The sequence below is a fragment of the Motacilla alba genome, chromosome 19, assembly GCF_015832195.1.
Source record: "Motacilla alba alba isolate MOTALB_02 chromosome 19, Motacilla_alba_V1.0_pri, whole genome shotgun sequence".
Taxonomy (NCBI): domain Eukaryota; kingdom Metazoa; phylum Chordata; class Aves; order Passeriformes; family Motacillidae; genus Motacilla; species Motacilla alba.
In genome coordinates, this window is record NC_052034.1 from 3,550,175 (window position 1) to 3,566,350 (window position 16,176).

Consider the following 16,176-nt stretch of genomic DNA (forward strand, 5'->3'; position numbering starts at 1 on the left):
TTGAGGGTTGTACCAACCAGCTGCAGTTCTGACAACTGAAAGTTAAAATTGTGCTTGGATAGTGACAGAATTAGTTCTGCTATCCTAACTAAATATAGTTTTGGTAATTTCTGGTTTAATTCTCTCTTTCTTTAATATCAGGCTTCCTGGCAGGGCAGAACTGAGAAATTCTGTTGTCTAGAGCAGCTGTTGATAGTTGATTCACAGGAAGGCATGCAGCTAACAAAGCTGGGTTTGTACACAGCATCTTTTCCAACAGGAAGCCTCAGCATTCAAGCACTGACCTATCCAAGAGAGAAGACAACTCTGACACTCCGTGTGCTCCCCACTGCAGCCAAGTGTTTTATCTCTGACAGCAGCTCTGTGTGCTACCAGTCTTATCCCTCCTCTGAGAGGGCAAGTTCTATCTTTGGATGCTAAATGAAGAAATGCATTTGATCTTCAAGCAAGCTGTTGGACCAGGACAGGGAGCTGCAGCTCTGTGGCAGGGCAGGTACAGCTTGGGAGATGCTCAGCTGCTTCAAACACTGAACTGCAGCACTGATAAACACACAGCCCCTGCTGTGCTGTGCAGCAAGGAAGAGTGAGACAATTCCTGCCTGTTCCTTTTCAAGTCTTGCTCTAGGACAGCCATGTTTTGAACCTGAACACTTCTGTGGGCAGGCAGGAGTAGCAATTTGCTACTCCTTGACTCTAACACAGTATTAATACCAGACCAGACTTGCACTTAGGCAGCCAAAATTAAATCACTTAGCACAGGAGATAAGTCAAACCACAGACTACACCACAAATTCACACAGTTAAGATTTCACACCTTTATTTTGGGCGGTTAGGCAGTGGCAGCCCTTCCTCTTAAGCAGTCCTGAAACTCCTCATTGCTGTTTCTCTGGAGAATTGCACCGAGCTGCTCCCAGGCTGCCTGTGCTGACCAGCCCTTGCTGCCTTCAGCCACCTCAAGGCTGGACTCTCTGGCCAAACTTATTTGGAGCCCTTTCTCCTCTTGGCCAGCTCAGCTAGTTCCTCCTGGATATGCTGGACAGAAGCAGCATCTCCCTTCTGCTGTGCCTGCTTGAGAGCTTCTTTGTACACTTGTTTTGCTTGCAGGAAATCTTCTGTAGCAAGAGGGGAAAAAAGGCTTGGCTACCCAGTTCCATCACCCATTTTCAGAGCCCCCTCCTGATGCTGATCACATGCAAAGGACAAGGAAGGAAGGACTCCTTGGAACACATCAAGATCTGGGGAGGCTCAGAAAACATCCTGCCAGGTTGCCAACTCTGAGAGGTGGAGAGCAGCAGTGATGATGGGACCTGGTGCTGCTTCAGCATTAAAATCTCACAGAAACAGATCTCACGCATGTCTTCTATCCTTTTGGAAAAGTTACTGGACAAAAAGGACATGGGAAACAAGATCCTCTGGCAACCTTTTGGGTCAGTTTGTGAAATCAATTCAAAGTCAGACCTGCTGCTTAAACTAAAACTAATTACCCCAAACCAGCACTGTAGTTCAGCCCCACGACACAGACCCAGATCTCTGCAGTCAGCAGCAGCCCAGTGACAGGCTGGGCATGTATTCACTGACCTTTGTGCATCAGGATTGCTGCCAGGTTGCTGAGCACCATGTGCTCCTCGGGGTGCTGTGTGTCCCTTGCCAGCTGTGCTGCCCTCCTGCTGTAGGTGTGCGCCTCCTCGAATTGTCCCTGAGCGTCCAGCACCGTCGCCAGGTCGTTCATCAGCACCACACTCTGCACCAGGAGGGAAGAGGGAAGCTTGTGGAGCAGTCTGGGGCAGCAGGAGCGCCACATTCGTTCCCTGCCACACCAGTTAAAGTATTTCCCAGAGAAGTGTTCTGTATTTCTGTATTTGCATGCTCGTCCTTGCTGGCAGGAAAACAGCCTCAGATAGTGCTGATGTCTGATGGCAGCAGAGCTGCTCCAAGGCTGCCTCATTCCCTCCAGATCAGCCTTTCCTTCCCTGGAGTCCTACTGCTGCACAAATCACCTGTGGATGAGTCTCTCCCTGAACATCATTTGATATCTGCAGAGCCTTCTCATACACTTTTTGTGCTGCTGGGAGCTCGTTGATGTTCAGGAGGTAGCGGCCGTAGGAGTCCAGGCTCATCCCAAGCAGGAGCTGGGTGTTGGCCTTTTCTTCAGCTGCAAACAGACAGGAGGGAGGTGATCACTGCCACAGGATGCAGCATGAACCCCCATCCTACCACAGCAGGAAACTCAGGCAGTGGGAAGACATGGATTGACATGAAGATGGTGCTTAGGAATACAGAAACAACATCAAGGACAGGGAAATGGAGAAAAGATGAGAAGCCTTTGGCAGACAAGGCTGCTCACCTGATAAGACATCCTCAGGCAAGTCCTTCTGTTTGGCAATCTTCTCCTCCAAGGTCAGGATGCAGAACTGGTAGCCAGCGACAGCTAATTTGTCCCTGCAAAGTGCAAAGCAAAGCTCCTTCTGTCCCTGAAGGATCCCTCATTAAAGAGCCTCTGCTTGGCCTCCCCACCAGCACTGCAAAGCTGAGGTGAAGGCAGGTGACACCTCCAGCTGGGAACTCACTGTTTCTGAGCAGCGTAGATACTGGCCAGCTTGAGGGACAGCTCAAGGATGGCGTTGTCATCCTGCCAGGAGCACACACAACACAACTGTTACTCTTCTTGTACCTCCCCAACAGAAACATTACTTTGTCAGAGAGTTTAGACTTTAAAAATCCCCATCTTGTTGCCTCCAGTGCTGCCATCCATTAAATATTACCAATTTCCAGTAAGAGGCATTACAGCACGAAACAAGGTAAAGAAAAGGGCACCACTGGGAGCCTGTCTCAGAACATACCTCCTTTGTGTCCCCTGCAAGCATATAGCTCATCGTTGCTTTGTAGAGCTTTTCTGCCTGAAACAAGAATTTTGAAGAGGACACTGAGAAATGATGGCACTTAAAACAAAACAGAGGCAAACTACATAGAGGGACCTGGCTCAAATTTGTTGCATTTACACTACACCAAGAACAGTTAGAAGTGAAAGGCTGACCAGAGCCCAGTGGTACTGAACCAGTGGCTCCTTTCAGTTTCTCCTTGAGCACTGCTGCAGCAGCCAGGCCTTTCCCCTGTCTGCGAGCTCAGGGCTTTCCCAGATTCTTCTGGGAGGAGCCACCTCTGTGCTCAACTGCAGCATTTCACAGAAGGAAGTATTCTATCCCCTGCACACCATGTTGGAGCTCAAAATTTACCTGTGAGAGCATTTTTCTTAACCTGGTGTGCTCATGGGAGTGCAGTCCTGAGTTAGATCATTCTGTTAGATCATTCTGCTTTGCACTGGCACATCTCTGCCCCACAGTTCTGAGTCTGCAGCTTGTGCCAGCACCCCACACCTGAGACCGTGCACAAGATGTCAACCTCTAAAAATCCATTGGGAAAACCCAGAGTTACTCACATTGTCCAGCTGTCCCTGCATGTAGGCCACGTTCCCCATCTGGAAGAGACAGACAGCGCTCAAGCTCCACCAGGGCGACGCGGATGAGCCTCAGCCGCTTTTCCTGGGGCTGAGTGCCCCTGGCCGGGCTCTCACCATGCTGTAGGTGTAGATGATGGCCTGCCTGTTCTCCTGCTGGTGCGCCTGCCGCAGGGCCTGGTGCAGGAGCTGCTCGGCCTCGGCCAGCTCCCCCTTCATAGCGCTGAGCTGCGGGGCAGCGGGACCGGTCAGTGCCCGGTCAGTGCCCGGTCAGTGCCCGGTCAGTGCCCGGCAGCGCCCGCAGCGCCCGCGCCTCACCTTGGCTCTCTTGAGCAGCAGCACGATGGCGTCCTCGCCGTCCTCCTCGGCGTCCCGCGGGAACAGCGAGAGCCCTGCGGGGACAGCGCGGTGGGTGCCCGGTGCCGGCTGCGCGCCGCCCGCGCCCGCCGCCCCGCTCACCTCCCAGGAAGGCCAGCGCAGCGCCGGCGGGCCGTGCCCAGCGCGGCCGCGCCCGCCCCGCGGTGCCGGAGCCGCTGTCCCCGCGGTGTCCCCGGTGTGCCCCTGTCCAGGCGGGCCGGGGCAGGGCGGGGCAGCGCCGGGGGCACAGCCGGGACAGCGCCCGCGGCAGCGCCGCCGCCACCGCCGCCATCCCGAGCGGGCCCTTTAAGAGCGCGTGACGTCAGCGCGGGAACGGGGCGGTGTCTGACGTCACGCCCGGAGCGGGAGCGGGAGCGGGATCGGGATCAGTACCGGGATCGGGACCGGGAGCAGCCCCGGGAGCGGGGCGGGAGCGGGTCCCGCCGCTCTGCCCGCCCTGGTGAGCAGCGCCCGCAGCGCCCCGGCCGTGCCGCGCCCCTCAGAACACGGAGCGGGGGACAAAGATGGGGAAGGGGCTGGAGCGGCGCCCGGGAAGGGCTGAGGGAGCCGGGGCGGCAGAACGGGGATCTGATCCGTGTGTGGGAACACGTGCGGAGGTGACGGGGGCTGCGCCGGGCTCTGCCCGCGGCCCCGGGCGGGAGCTGATGGGCAGGGAGCGCTCCTGAGGGGAGGAACATCCTGAGGGCGCCGAGCCGTCCTTCCCACGGGAGCCGCCTTTGTGTGAGGCCATCCCGGGGACACCCGCGTGCCTGTGGGGAATCCTGTTCCCAGAACGGGTAAAAAACATTTCAGAAGTTGTTTTAAAACGTCTTTAAGGATGCCGCTCCTTGGTTGGGATGGGGTGCCCAGATAACCCCCCTGATGCTCAGTGTCCATGGTGGCCCCAGGGTTTCCCGCTGTCTCCTGTCCTGTCTCGTTTCCAGGGATGATCCCGTGCCCGTGGGATGGACGGGAGCACCTTGCCAGCAGTGGCGGAAGAGCTCTTGAGAGAGATCAAAAAGGCTTTTGAGGAGACCTCGCAGGGTACGTGGAGGATGCCAGCAGGAGTGGCCGGCACGGCTGTCACAGCCCAGCGAGTGATGAGCGCCCGTGCCTCCCCTTTCTGTGCTGTCTCGGGAACCTGGATGTCCCCTTTTGTGACAACAGACGGGTGTGAAGCACACATAGTGAGGAGCAGCCCCTCCTCCAAGTCAAATTCAAAAATCACACCACTTTGGACTCTTTTCTTTGTAGTGTGAGACTTATGGGTTCTGCTGCTCCTTAGAGCTCCTGGTGCACAGTAACTTATCATTTAGGGATGATAAATTAATGCTCCGGGCAGGAATTCTGCTGTGCCCTCTGCACTGCTGGTCCTACAGACTCACCAATCCCAAAAGTGGGGTTGGAAAGGGGAATTTCCCACAGCCGTGTCCTGGCTGACCGGCAGAGGGGGTGTGCTGCTGATCCCAGGGCGAGGAGCAGCTTCCCAGGGCTTCCGTGCGAGGAGCACCAGCCAGCGCTGAAATCCTGGCCAGTTCCAGCAGCTAGTTAAGAATAATTACCTTTGCTGGATCTGTGCTGAGAGAATATTAATATTTGTGTTTACTGGATGAGCTGCACAGAATGGCTCTTCCCAAGGAAAGGGTCTGCTGAAAGAATATTTTTAACTGCAGAAAACCCAAACAAATAAGAATTCAGATAAATCTGTCTTGAGCATTACGTGGGAGTGAGGAATGGGCAGAGACTTCATGTCTAAACTGTCAGAGTGACCCTAGTGACAGCTTTTTGGCACACTTGCACTATGGCTCCTGTCAGGTTAGAGTAGATCCAAAATCCACATGTGACTTTTAAAAGAGCTTTACAAATCCTGTTGTAAACTAAGCAAAAAAAGTTCACATCCCTTTAAAAACGTCCTTCTTAAAGCACACATTGAGATAGAGCTGTGGAGAGAAGCTGATTGATCCCTTTGCAGAATTAAACTCAAATAAAGCTGGAAAATTTATACCAACAGTGCAGGTCATAGAGAGTGTTTTGAATTGTCGTAAGAAAATTATTTTAAAGTCAAAAATCCAGATCTTCCAGTGGGATATGGAGACAGAGTACACTGTGTCCCCTGGGTGATAGCAGAAAGATCAGAGTGGACAAGCAGAGCCTGAGCTGTCGGCTCCAACAAACACAATTTGCTGGAGTGTAACTTTCCATCTCAAGAAGTTCCAATAAATGGAGACACAATGTTTCACTGGGCTGTAGTAAAAGCTATAAACCCGGCAAGACTGTGCTGGGAAAAGAACAACATTTTAAAAGTTGTGATGCCTGAGTTCTCAACTCATGCCAAGAGAGTTTCAGGGAAAACAATATATATATATATTTTTAACCAGCTTCTTAAAGGGACAGAGTAAGATATTGAGGCCTCCTGCCTTTCATTGGGTGCTTTTAAAAATAGGATATCGTAAAAGAAAGTACTTTTGGGCTTCTGCTTTTCTTGTTAAAATGAATCCCTGTAGTTGTGATGGCTGTGCCTGATGAGTGCCTCAGCACTGCCATCATGGATCGTTTCCCTGCTCCTTGTTGCTCGGTGGTTAGAGAGGATGTTGGGAGCTCTGCAGTCCTGTGTGGCCTCTGGGGGTACCTTGGGGGGACAATGACCCCCCCGAGATGCAAAATTCTGCAAAATAACATTTCCTTTTCTTCCTGTTGCAGTCCCTGATGACCTGCTGCTGGGGTGAGTGTCTTCTGCCTCAGTTCCTGCCCCGGTGTCCTGCTGCAGGGCAGCTGGTGCTCAGCCCTCATCCTGCTTTTCCCTGTGTTTGACCCAGTGCTGCTGAAACACAGAAATGCTGGTGGCTTTGGTGGTAGTGCAAATGCAGGTTCTGAAGGGCTTTTTCCCCCAGAGATTCACAGAATGATCTCTGTATCACTGCATCTCCTGTGATGACTTGCTCTAATTTAAACCCAGGATATTTAACCTGAGCCCTGGGCCCAGCCTCAGGTCTGGAAGGAGTTTGCTGCGGGAGTGGGTTGTGTTCCAGGGTGATTCATCCCTCTGCCTTCCTGCCACTGTGAGCACCCTGAGCTCACTCCTGCTGGTTGAGTCATGGGCACGTGTGATGGAGAGGGAGAAGCGTCCTGATCATCACCCTGCTCAAGGGAAATGTTAACTTGGAGACTGAGAGTTTTCTTCTGTTTGGGGCCAGTCTCAGGTCAGCTTTGTCACCCTGTGAATACTTTAATCATTCCCAGCAGTGACCTAAGAGATCCAAGTTTCACAACTTCAGCCCTCACCAATTGGTGTTGAAGGTGGAGAAGGGGCATTGTCACAGTCAAAGAGACTTTTCAAATTAATCTTTAAACTTGTGTTCCTGCCTGCTGGGGGATGAGATCACCAGGAACCCTCCAGGCCCTGGTGCCTTTGTGTTAAAGTTATCTGACACACCACCTGTGAAAGGTGTGCTGCCTCCCTCTCCTGGGATCCCAGTGGCCTTTGAAAGGTGGGATCAGATTTGAAAGCTTTTGTTTCCTTCTCCTCAGAAAAGAAAAGAGGAAAGAAATTCCCTTGTTAAGTTTAAAATTGGTGGTGGCTCTTGGCAGCCAGATTTCCATCAATTCCCTGCATCCAGCAGCTCAGAAGTATTCTGATTTAATTTCCCAATCTCTTCCAAATCTCCAAATTCCTTGAATTTCCTGTGGGCATTTCCTGTTGAACTGATCGAATTATATACACAAGAAAAGAATTGCCTAAATTTGAAAAGAGTTCCTGAAACTCCCTGAACTCAGCCCCCTTATAGCCCCAAACCTAATCATGAAGGAATGTCTTACGTTAAGCGTTCCCCACCCACCTCCTCAGATGGAGCCAGCCCTTCTTGCCTTGAGTTTGTGCAAGTTTTGGTCTTCCTGGAATCTGTCTGTCTGCTTGGCTGCTTATCAGTCAGCTTGACTCAGCCTTGCTGGGGCTCTGCCTTGCTCTGTCCTCCCTGGACTTGGAAACTTTCCCCTTTCTCTTGGGCTCCTGCTCTGTTTGGTGCTATCTCTTCATCACTGCTGATTTCCTTGTTGTTTACCCTTGGAACCAATCTAGACTACACAGATTTTTCTCAGCTGGTGAAAGCTCTGTGAAGTTAACTGAGCTGCCCCTGAGCTCTTTGGAAACACTGAGAGCAGCTGGATTTACTGGTCTAGAATGACTTTGGAGCCCCTGAGCTGTCTGGACAATAGGCTGAAGGTGCAGATGTCCATATTTAACACACAGCACAGCACCAGCAGGAGACAAAATCCCCCTTTGGGACGTGCAGTGATCCCCATCCCAGGCACTCCCTTATCCAGAAATGCTGTGCATCCCTGAAAGAGAAAGGGTTTTAGGGAGAGTGGAGGGATACCAGGCACGTGCTGCCCCTGGGTGTTTACTAGAATAGCTTGGCTGTCTCTGAGCCCTGCTCCTAGCTGGGTCACAGATGTAAAACTGATGCTATCTGGTGTCTCCATGTGCGTGGAGTGTCTTGAGTAATTCCCTGATGTTCTCCAGCTTCCTCCTGATGCAGTTTGGTGGTAGAGAAAGGATAATTTCTCCCTCAGTTGTGACTGTGATGGAGATGTGATCACTGCAAGACGACTCACTCGTTCCCCAGGGTTTGACCTGATCTCCAGGGGATGAGGAAGGAGCCCCAGTTCCTGCTGCTCCAGGAACTGTGGATCATCCTTGCACTCCCCTTTCTCCAGGGAGCTGTAGTTCATGCCTGGAGCTGGGATTCCATACCAACTGATCAATCCAGACAGCACATCCAGGACAGCCTGGCTGTAGAGTTGAGGTGTCCCAGAGCACGAGCCCCTTTTGCCCTGAGCAATGGCAAGTCTGGCTCCATGTGCTCCACTAAAATCCCTGCTTGTTCCTCCTTTGTGTTCATGGGACATTTCCAGTTGCTGCAGCAAGGAAAAATGTCTTGCTTTTGCAATAGGCTCCTTCAGGGCTGCCTCTGTGCCCTGAGGCTGAGCCAGGGGGTCTCCCTTTGTGCTGTGACCTAACTAGAGACACGTTCCCTTCCAGGCTGAAGTTCATTTTTGGCCCATCTGCAGTCCCAGCTCTGGATTTGGTGGATCAGCGTTCTGTCACCCGGGTCAGGTCCCCCAGTGGAAGGATTCTCTACCAGGTACATGCTTCTCTTTGCTCTTGCTTTCTGATGGTTTCCAGCTGGCATCTGAGACAATGTTTTCCTGACTTGCAGAGGTGGATAAACACAGAGAGGACACTGGTGTTTTACAAACTCCTGAAGTGACACTGGAGAGCAGCAGCCATGGGCTGGAATTAGAGCAGCATGGTTCAGAACCATTCCTCTGTGGCTCCCAGCCAGCCTGAGACAATTTATGTGTTTGTGGGCATCACAGTCAGGAGGAAGTTTTCCAGGGATTGCTAATTTTGCTTTATTACTCCCATCCTATCCAGCAAAGGAAGTTCTTCCTCTTGACCAGTTGTACACAGCTCATCATTATCTGCCATCACTGTGTTCCTTTCCTGTCGTGATCTCTGCTTGGCAGGAGATCTCTGCTGCCTGGGAGGGAGCAATGCTGGCCAAACCCATGGGTTTCACTCTGGTTCAGTGTAGCCAAGGCTGTGAATCACAGAAACATCCCCATGAAATGGCATTTTGAGGAGAAGAGCTCACCTCAGCCCTGAGATCAGTTACAGCACAGCGTGGGAGTGAGGTGAGGAGCCATTGGTACTTCATTCTCACCTTTCTGTGCTGTGCACAATTCCTTGTTCTGTGGTCCCCCAGCACTGGTGGCATCTCTTTTGGGACAATCTGTCCATGCTGTGAGCCACTGACCTGCTGCATCCAGCCCATGGCTGTGCCCTGGCTTGGCACTGTGACCCTGTGCCCCAAAGGTTTTGGTCAAAAAGCACCAATTCCTTCTCCTCAGCACTCCCAAACCTCAGGTAGCACAGCCCATCCAGGGCTGGGCCTGGTTCTGTGCTGTGCACACACCAGAGAAAGGGGAATGCTTTCCCCTGCTCAGTGCTGTAGCACCCAAGAGGAACATTTCCAAGTACCCCCTCTGCAAAGGACCTTTTCTCCTCTCCTGGAGGTGCTGTGGGGTCCTGTAGGGTGAGAAAAGAGCTGTGAAGTCAGGCCTGGCTGCTGGCACAAACCCTTCTCACATGTCCAGAGCTTGCCCTGCTTGGTGTGCACATGGAGCCTTGATCACTTCTGGGGGCATGGAGAGGACACAGCCCCTCCAGAGGGACATGAGTCATAGCCAGGGCTCGAGAACAGCCTTGGATTGCAGTTGAGGGCTTGCCTGCGGGTGTTTGGTAAAGCCTAGGAAGCTTCCAGCACCCTTAGACAGCAGCTGCCTTCCTGATTAACAGAATGCTCAAAGGCTTTCCCTTTTTTACTGTTGCTTGTCTGAAGATGCCACTGGGCAGAGAATGGTCACATTCTCCTTGCAGAGCTCTGTCAGGCCCTGCAGGCTAAGGCAGAGCTTTGCTGGGCATCAGTTATGAATCTGATACTAATAAAGAGCTCAGTTGGTGCACACTGAAAAGGAACAAGTGTCAGAACTGCTCTCCTGCCTCTGCAGGGAGAGGGAGCCTCTGGTTTCCCTGTGGAGAAGGAACCCCTGGGCAGGAGGGTCAGGGAGTTACTGCAGGACAAAGCTCCAGGAAGGAGATTCCTGTGTGCCTCCAGCTGCATTCCTCTCCAGTGGAGCTTGATTGCTGATGAGTTCATTAACAGAGGAATCTGAAGAGATATTTTCTCTGGGGGTGTGAGGTTGGTGCCATTGTGAAATTCTCCCTCATCACAGCTGTCTGAGATGCAGGAACAAAGAGCAGAGTCTACCCTGGGGCTGGAGCAGTGACAGGAACACATCTGGGGTCGTAGAAACCCAACCCCTGGGTGGGACACTGCACTGCACCACTGGCTCTTCATTCCTGTGTGCTGTAGGAATGTGTGGGAATGTCCCCCAGTGTGCTCCTGGAGAGAGGGGCATCCATGGCTGCCTGGACACTGCACAATCATCCCTGCTAATTACCCCACAAAGTCAGCCCTGCCATTTGCAGCCAGATGTGGTTCAGCTGGAATGTGAGGTGGTGCTTCCACTTGCAGCTGGCTCTGGAGAGCTCTTTGAGGCCATGAGGCTGGTTCTGTTGTGAAACTCCTTTGGGTCATTAGAGCCAAATCTGAGCTGCTGATAATTCCCTATCAGCCAGCACATCTCAGCTCCTGCTGCAGGGGAGGAAGGCTCTGCTCAGACAGGCCCTGTCGTGTGGGCAGCCCTTGCCCTCAGGAGCTCAGATGGGAGAAGAAGGAGCCCTCAGTCAAATGAGAGCTGTGATTTGTCCCTTAATGCCCTTCTGTTTAACAGGAGTAGCACTGATAGAGTGTCCCAGGGCTGGGTGCCTCAGAGCTGAAATCATCCCAGGAGAGCTTGGGTGGCACCTGCCCTGCTGAGCTCATCCTGCCTGCTGCAGGGATGCTGGGTCTGGTGCTGGTGGAGCTGTGCTGGATGTGCCACTGTTGGCCTGGCAGCATTTGGGGCACCCTGGAGCTCTGCCCACGTGGCAGAGATGCTGAGCTGTGGCAGTGAAGGAGGGCAGTGCTTCAGCCCTGCCAGCTGGCACCTGCACTGCTCACATCCTGCACTTTCATTGCTTTTTTATTGTCTGTTTTCATCCATTTCCCAGAACTGTGTGGCACTGAAGGGTTTGAGCAGCAGGCCCTGGCACAGGCTGTGGTGCTGTCTTGTCTGTCTGTCCCTGTGCTGGTGCCTCGGCTGACCCTCCTGTCCCCCCACACGCTGGCAGGGACACCTGCAGGGGGATTTCTCCTCCTTGAGGCCAGGGATGAGGACAGCAGAGGGAAATCTGCTCAGGGCCAGGGGAGCACCCCAGTGCCTGCCTGGGCTGCAGCTGGCCAGGAACAGGGGCACTTTTTTCTCCCCGTCACTGGATTTTAGATTTTGCTTTATTAGGCAGAGACTGTGTTCCTGCCATCTGGGTCAGGCTGGGGGAATGCTGAGCTCAGCCCAAATGTGGCAGTGTCTGTCTGTGGCTCCCCCCCTCCCCAAAGGAAAACACTTCTGAAGGGAAGGCACCATCAGAATCCTTCATCTTGGAAAAAGCAATCAAAGGGGCTGCAGGAAAACAAACTTATCACAAGTGAAACAAACTCAGCCTGCAGTAAAAGGAGGACCCAGGGTAAAGGCCAGCCTGGAAAAAAAAGGTTTACCCTGAAATGGGAATGTGAGTTTTTTGTCCTGGACCTGCTGGAAGTGAGGGGGACTTTGAAGCATTGGCATTTCTGTGGGAGAACCTGAACTTCTGGATGTTCCCTGTTGGGCAGAGGGGGCTGGGGAAGGCTCCCCTGGAAGTGCAGCTTTGGACAGGGAGGGACAATGTTCCTCTGGAGGGGCTTGGGATGCCAGGGAGGTCCTGGAGGGGAGCAGCACTCTGCAGAGCTCCACTGCCTTTCCACTTTCTGTGTTTATCTTTGGATTTAGGGGGGTGTGTGCCACAAACCCAGCCAGGTGGAGAGGGCTGTGACGTGCCCTCAGAGCCCCGGGCCCTGCGCAAGTGTGTTCTGCTCCTGCAGATCCTTCCCTTCCCATAGGTTGGGCCCTTAAAGTAGTTTCCTAAAAGCTATTTTCCAGTCTTGAGGAGACCAAAAGAGAAATAATAATCCACAGGCTGGCTTTCCTATGTCCTGCAGTCAGCTCCAGCAGCTCGCAGATTGCTCCATGCTGGAAAAAAAATGCTTCCCTCACCTGCTTGCTCACCCTGGTGCCTCAGTACCAGCCTTGCAGGGAACAGCATGTGGGAAAAGCAGGCAGTGCTGTTCCCAAAGCAGAGATGGAGCAGGGAGGCTTCTCTGGAGACTTCAGCTTTGTTTATTCAGGCAGATCTGGATTCCAGTAGCTGCAGCTGGTTTTGAGAGCAGAGCAGAGCAGCCTTCAGTGGCTGGGAAAGGAGAGGCCTCCCTGCCAATGCTCAGTGCTGCTCTCTCCTGTCCCCAGGCCCGTGGTGGCTCTGGGGTCACACCCGGGCTGTGTGTGACAGAAGTCTCTGTCATTTCCACCTCTGAGCCTGCCAGGCTGGGAGGGAGCTCACGGGGGGGGCTGGCACTGGGTGGCAGGTCAGGGAGTGGTGCCACCACCCTTTCCTGGTCCCTAAAAGCAGCCAAGTCCCTGGGGCTGGGATCTGCTGCGAGCACAGGCCAGGACACCCTCACCTGCAGGGAGAGGAGCTTGTGGAGACCCTGAGAAACCTGAGGAGCTTCAAGCTCAGGTGGGTCACTGCAGTGCTTGGGGACACTTCTGTGACATTTGTGACATCTCCCCCTCTGCTGGGGCAGTGCACACCCAGCCTGAGTCAGAGAAATCAAAGGGAATCCTGCCCCTGACTCCTCATCTGCCTCTGTTTCAGGTCCTTGGGAGCTCAGGCAAACTCTACACCTGCTACAGCTCCTGCCACTTCTGCACCTGCCCTGCCTTTGGCTTTTCTGTGCTGCAGAAGAGCGAGAGCCTCCTGGTGAGTTCTGTGCCCCAGCCTGGGGCTGCCATGGGGAGGGGACAGGCTCTGCCCTGCTCCTTGAACCCCAGATTTCCCCCAAACACGTGTGGAGCTGGCCGTGCAGGCTGAGCCTGACCACTGTGTGGCCTCTGGAGCCCCCGATTTGGGTCAGGCTGCAGAGAGGGCTTTCGGTGGTCAGCAGTGGTGGGGGGGTGCCAGGAGCTGTGTGCCAGCATGGCACTGTCCTGGTGGCAGAGCTGGGGACACTGAGCACCACCTGTGCCAGGAGGGAACCATGTTCCTGGGGGTTCTGAGTGCTTCCCTGGACACATTTTTGGCCAGGATGGATTCCTGGCCCAGACAGAGCCTGGCACTCCAGCCCTGCTCCCGCTGTTAACTTTGCAGTGCAAACACATCCTGGCTGTCTACCTCAGCCAGGCCCTGGGAGCCTGCCAGGAGCTGGCTGTGTCTGAGGAGCAGCTCACAAACATCCTCCTGGCTGAGGAAGAGGATGAAGGATGAAGGAGGAAGAATTTGGATCACTCCTGGCTGTGCGACTGGCATTTTTAATATCAACAAGGCTGTCAAATGCTCATTGAGGCTGGTAGATTTCTTCCTGTGCTGCAGCCAAGTGTGATATTAATTAGCAGCCTGGCACTGATAAATTAATTAATTAAGCCTGTGTTGACTTCAGTTTTATTTATTGATGCCGTTTTTGGGATTTCTGAAGATGTTTGAGCTAATCTGTAATGATTGTGATGTGAGGATGCAAACAGTCCTGCAGGTTTTAGTGATCCACAGATTAAAGAGCTGCTGTGGCTCTTTGCAGGTGGCAGCTCAGAGCAATTTCTGATTTTTCAGTGGCAAACCTGGTCCAGGGACTAGGGCAGGGACCCCTCAGCACCCTGAGACTGGTGACAGCTCTGTGCCTCCACTGGAACGGGATCTTTGGAAGCATCAGCGTGGTTGATGTGCTTTAAATCAAACATTTTCAGACACACTGAGCACCTCAAGGCTGCTTCTCTGGGAGCCAGCTCCTTGCAGCTGTGATTCCCTGGCCATGCTCTGTGCTCCCTGAGGGCACTGTGGCCTCTCCTGCTGCATCAACCACCAGAAATAATGGGGCACAGGCTGAGCCAGGCGGTGGGGGTGGTAAATGAAGCATTTTGGATGAAAATAAGAGCTCCTGTAAATACAAAATCCCAGCAACATGAGGAGAACACTTCCACCCATGTACAGCAGAGCAGGGACAGCTCAATGGCCGCAGCTGCACTGGCTACAGAAGGTTCCTCTGCTGCTTTTGCTTCACATTTTTATGAGAAATGAGCTTTTTATTGAGGGGGGGCAAGGGAGGTGTCCTATTTTTATTTTGCCTTGAAATATGTTTGGCTCAAATCCACGAAGGCACTTCCTGTGCCGGTGACCATGACCTGGGCCAGAGTTATTGCCTGGCAGCCCAAAGGCACGGCTGGACTGAGGGAGCTCCATCCACCTGCAGGAATTCTGGCTCCTGAGAGGCATGGGAAGGGAGCACCGGTGGATGCTGGGCTGGTGGAAGCTCTCACATGTGGACAAATATTCTGGGACCTTCTGTCTGGGTGTTACAGCACTGAGGGTTTCGCTCTGTTGCTGCTGTGAGTTTGGGTGGGTTTCAGGCAGCCAAAGGGAGAGATTCCATCCTTTGTTGTGAGGATAAATGTGGCTTGCCACCACTTGGCAGCACTGCCAGGGCTGCAGGTGAAACCCTGCTGGTTTCCAGCCCTGATTAACAGGAGGAACAGGGCCAGAGATAACCCAGAAGGATGAGGGAGGAGAGGCAGGCCCTGCCCAGATGGCAGGAGGTGGCCCCGGGTCAGCTGGGCCCTGGCCAAGGCAGGTGCAGCAAAGCTGAGTGGGGCTGGTGAAGAAGCACCTGGGACAGGGACTTGAACTGCTCAGGCTGGTGCTGGAAGCGCCCATATCTGAGACACTGGGCTGCAGTGAATTTGGACATTGCATAAACATTGCAAAGCCATTCAGGGCTCTCTGGTGATTTCAGCCAGGTCTGGGGCTGAGCTGCTCCAAAGGCAGTGAAATCCTGCACTCCCAGGGACCCATTCCCTGTGCATGGTGGGCCCAGAGTCATTCCTGCAGCTGCTCCCTGCAGCTCTTGCCAGCTGGCCCAGGAGATGCTGCAGGAACAAGATTTCTTCAGCTTTTCAATTGATTTTACACCGTATTTGTCATTATATATGCCAGAGAGATGAAACTCTTGGGGTCTTGTACGCCCCTTTTAGTGCAACAGAATTTTTAAAAATATAGAGTTGATTTCTGTGTGATTCAAGTGCAATTTTTCAGGGATAAAAATATGAAAATTACTATTGGGGGGGAAAAAAGCATTCACAGCTTCTGGGGGTTACAGGGCTGCAGGGGTGCCCCAGCCAGACCAAGCTTTGGGAGTCAGGTGAGCTGCAGCATCCACCTCTCACAGCTGAAACCTGCCCTTGTGGAAGCTCTGCGAGGCCAGCAGAGCAAAAACCCAATTGTGGAGCTCGTGTCCCCAAGGCAGAGCAAAAACCCAGTTGTGGAGCTCGTGTCCCCGAGGCAGAGCAAAAACCCAATTGTGGAGCTCGTGTCCCCGAGGCAGAGCAAAAACCCAATTGTGGAGCTCGTGTCCCCGAGGCAGAGCGACACTGGCCTTGGTGGCTCTGCTTCAGACCAGCCAGGACCATTGGGGCACCTCTGCCTCCTGCAGTTTGATAGCTGGAAACAGATCTGGAAGCAAACCCGAAGCACTGGGCTGCACAGGCCTGTGAACCAAAGTGATTTAAGGGCAATAAAACTCTGCTCTAAAACCTTGGTCAGGTCTTTTCTCAAATCTTGCAGT

At 53.2% G+C, this 16,176-nt stretch overlaps 2 protein-coding genes across 4 annotated transcripts; one reads left to right on the forward strand and one right to left on the reverse strand.

Annotated features, from left to right (window-relative positions):
• Nucleotides 1-791: 791 nt before the first annotated feature.
• Nucleotides 792-4,146, reverse strand: TTC19 (tetratricopeptide repeat domain 19). Of its 2 annotated transcripts, XM_038158424.1 has the most exons (10): nt 3,914-4,142; nt 3,773-3,846; nt 3,572-3,682; nt 3,437-3,475; nt 2,841-2,897; nt 2,568-2,629; nt 2,345-2,439; nt 1,998-2,152; nt 1,579-1,741; nt 792-1,112 (listed from the first exon to the last, which is right to left on the reverse strand). In XM_038158424.1, the coding sequence occupies exons 1-10, from the start codon at nt 4,101-4,103 to the stop codon at nt 979-981; spliced, it is 1,080 nt and encodes a 359-aa protein (XP_038014352.1). In that variant the 5' UTR covers nt 4,104-4,142; the 3' UTR covers nt 792-978. The 2 variants fall into 2 exon arrangements, with proteins under 2 accessions (XP_038014352.1, XP_038014351.1); XM_038158423.1 differs by having other exon boundaries at nt 3,600-3,682; nt 3,773-4,146.
• ZSWIM7 (zinc finger SWIM-type containing 7) lies at nt 4,135-15,978 on the forward strand. 2 transcript variants are annotated; one of them, XM_038158431.1, is made up of 6 exons: nt 4,135-4,271; nt 4,756-4,855; nt 6,512-6,533; nt 8,850-8,952; nt 13,224-13,328; nt 13,716-15,978. In XM_038158431.1, exons 2-6 carry the CDS (start codon nt 4,777-4,779, stop codon nt 13,830-13,832), a joined length of 426 nt encoding a protein of 141 aa, XP_038014359.1. In that variant the 5' UTR covers nt 4,135-4,271; nt 4,756-4,776; the 3' UTR covers nt 13,833-15,978. The 2 variants fall into 2 exon arrangements, with proteins under 2 accessions (XP_038014359.1, XP_038014360.1); XM_038158432.1 differs by having other exon boundaries at nt 4,169-4,271; nt 4,720-4,855.
• Nucleotides 15,979-16,176: the final 198 nt, after the last annotated feature.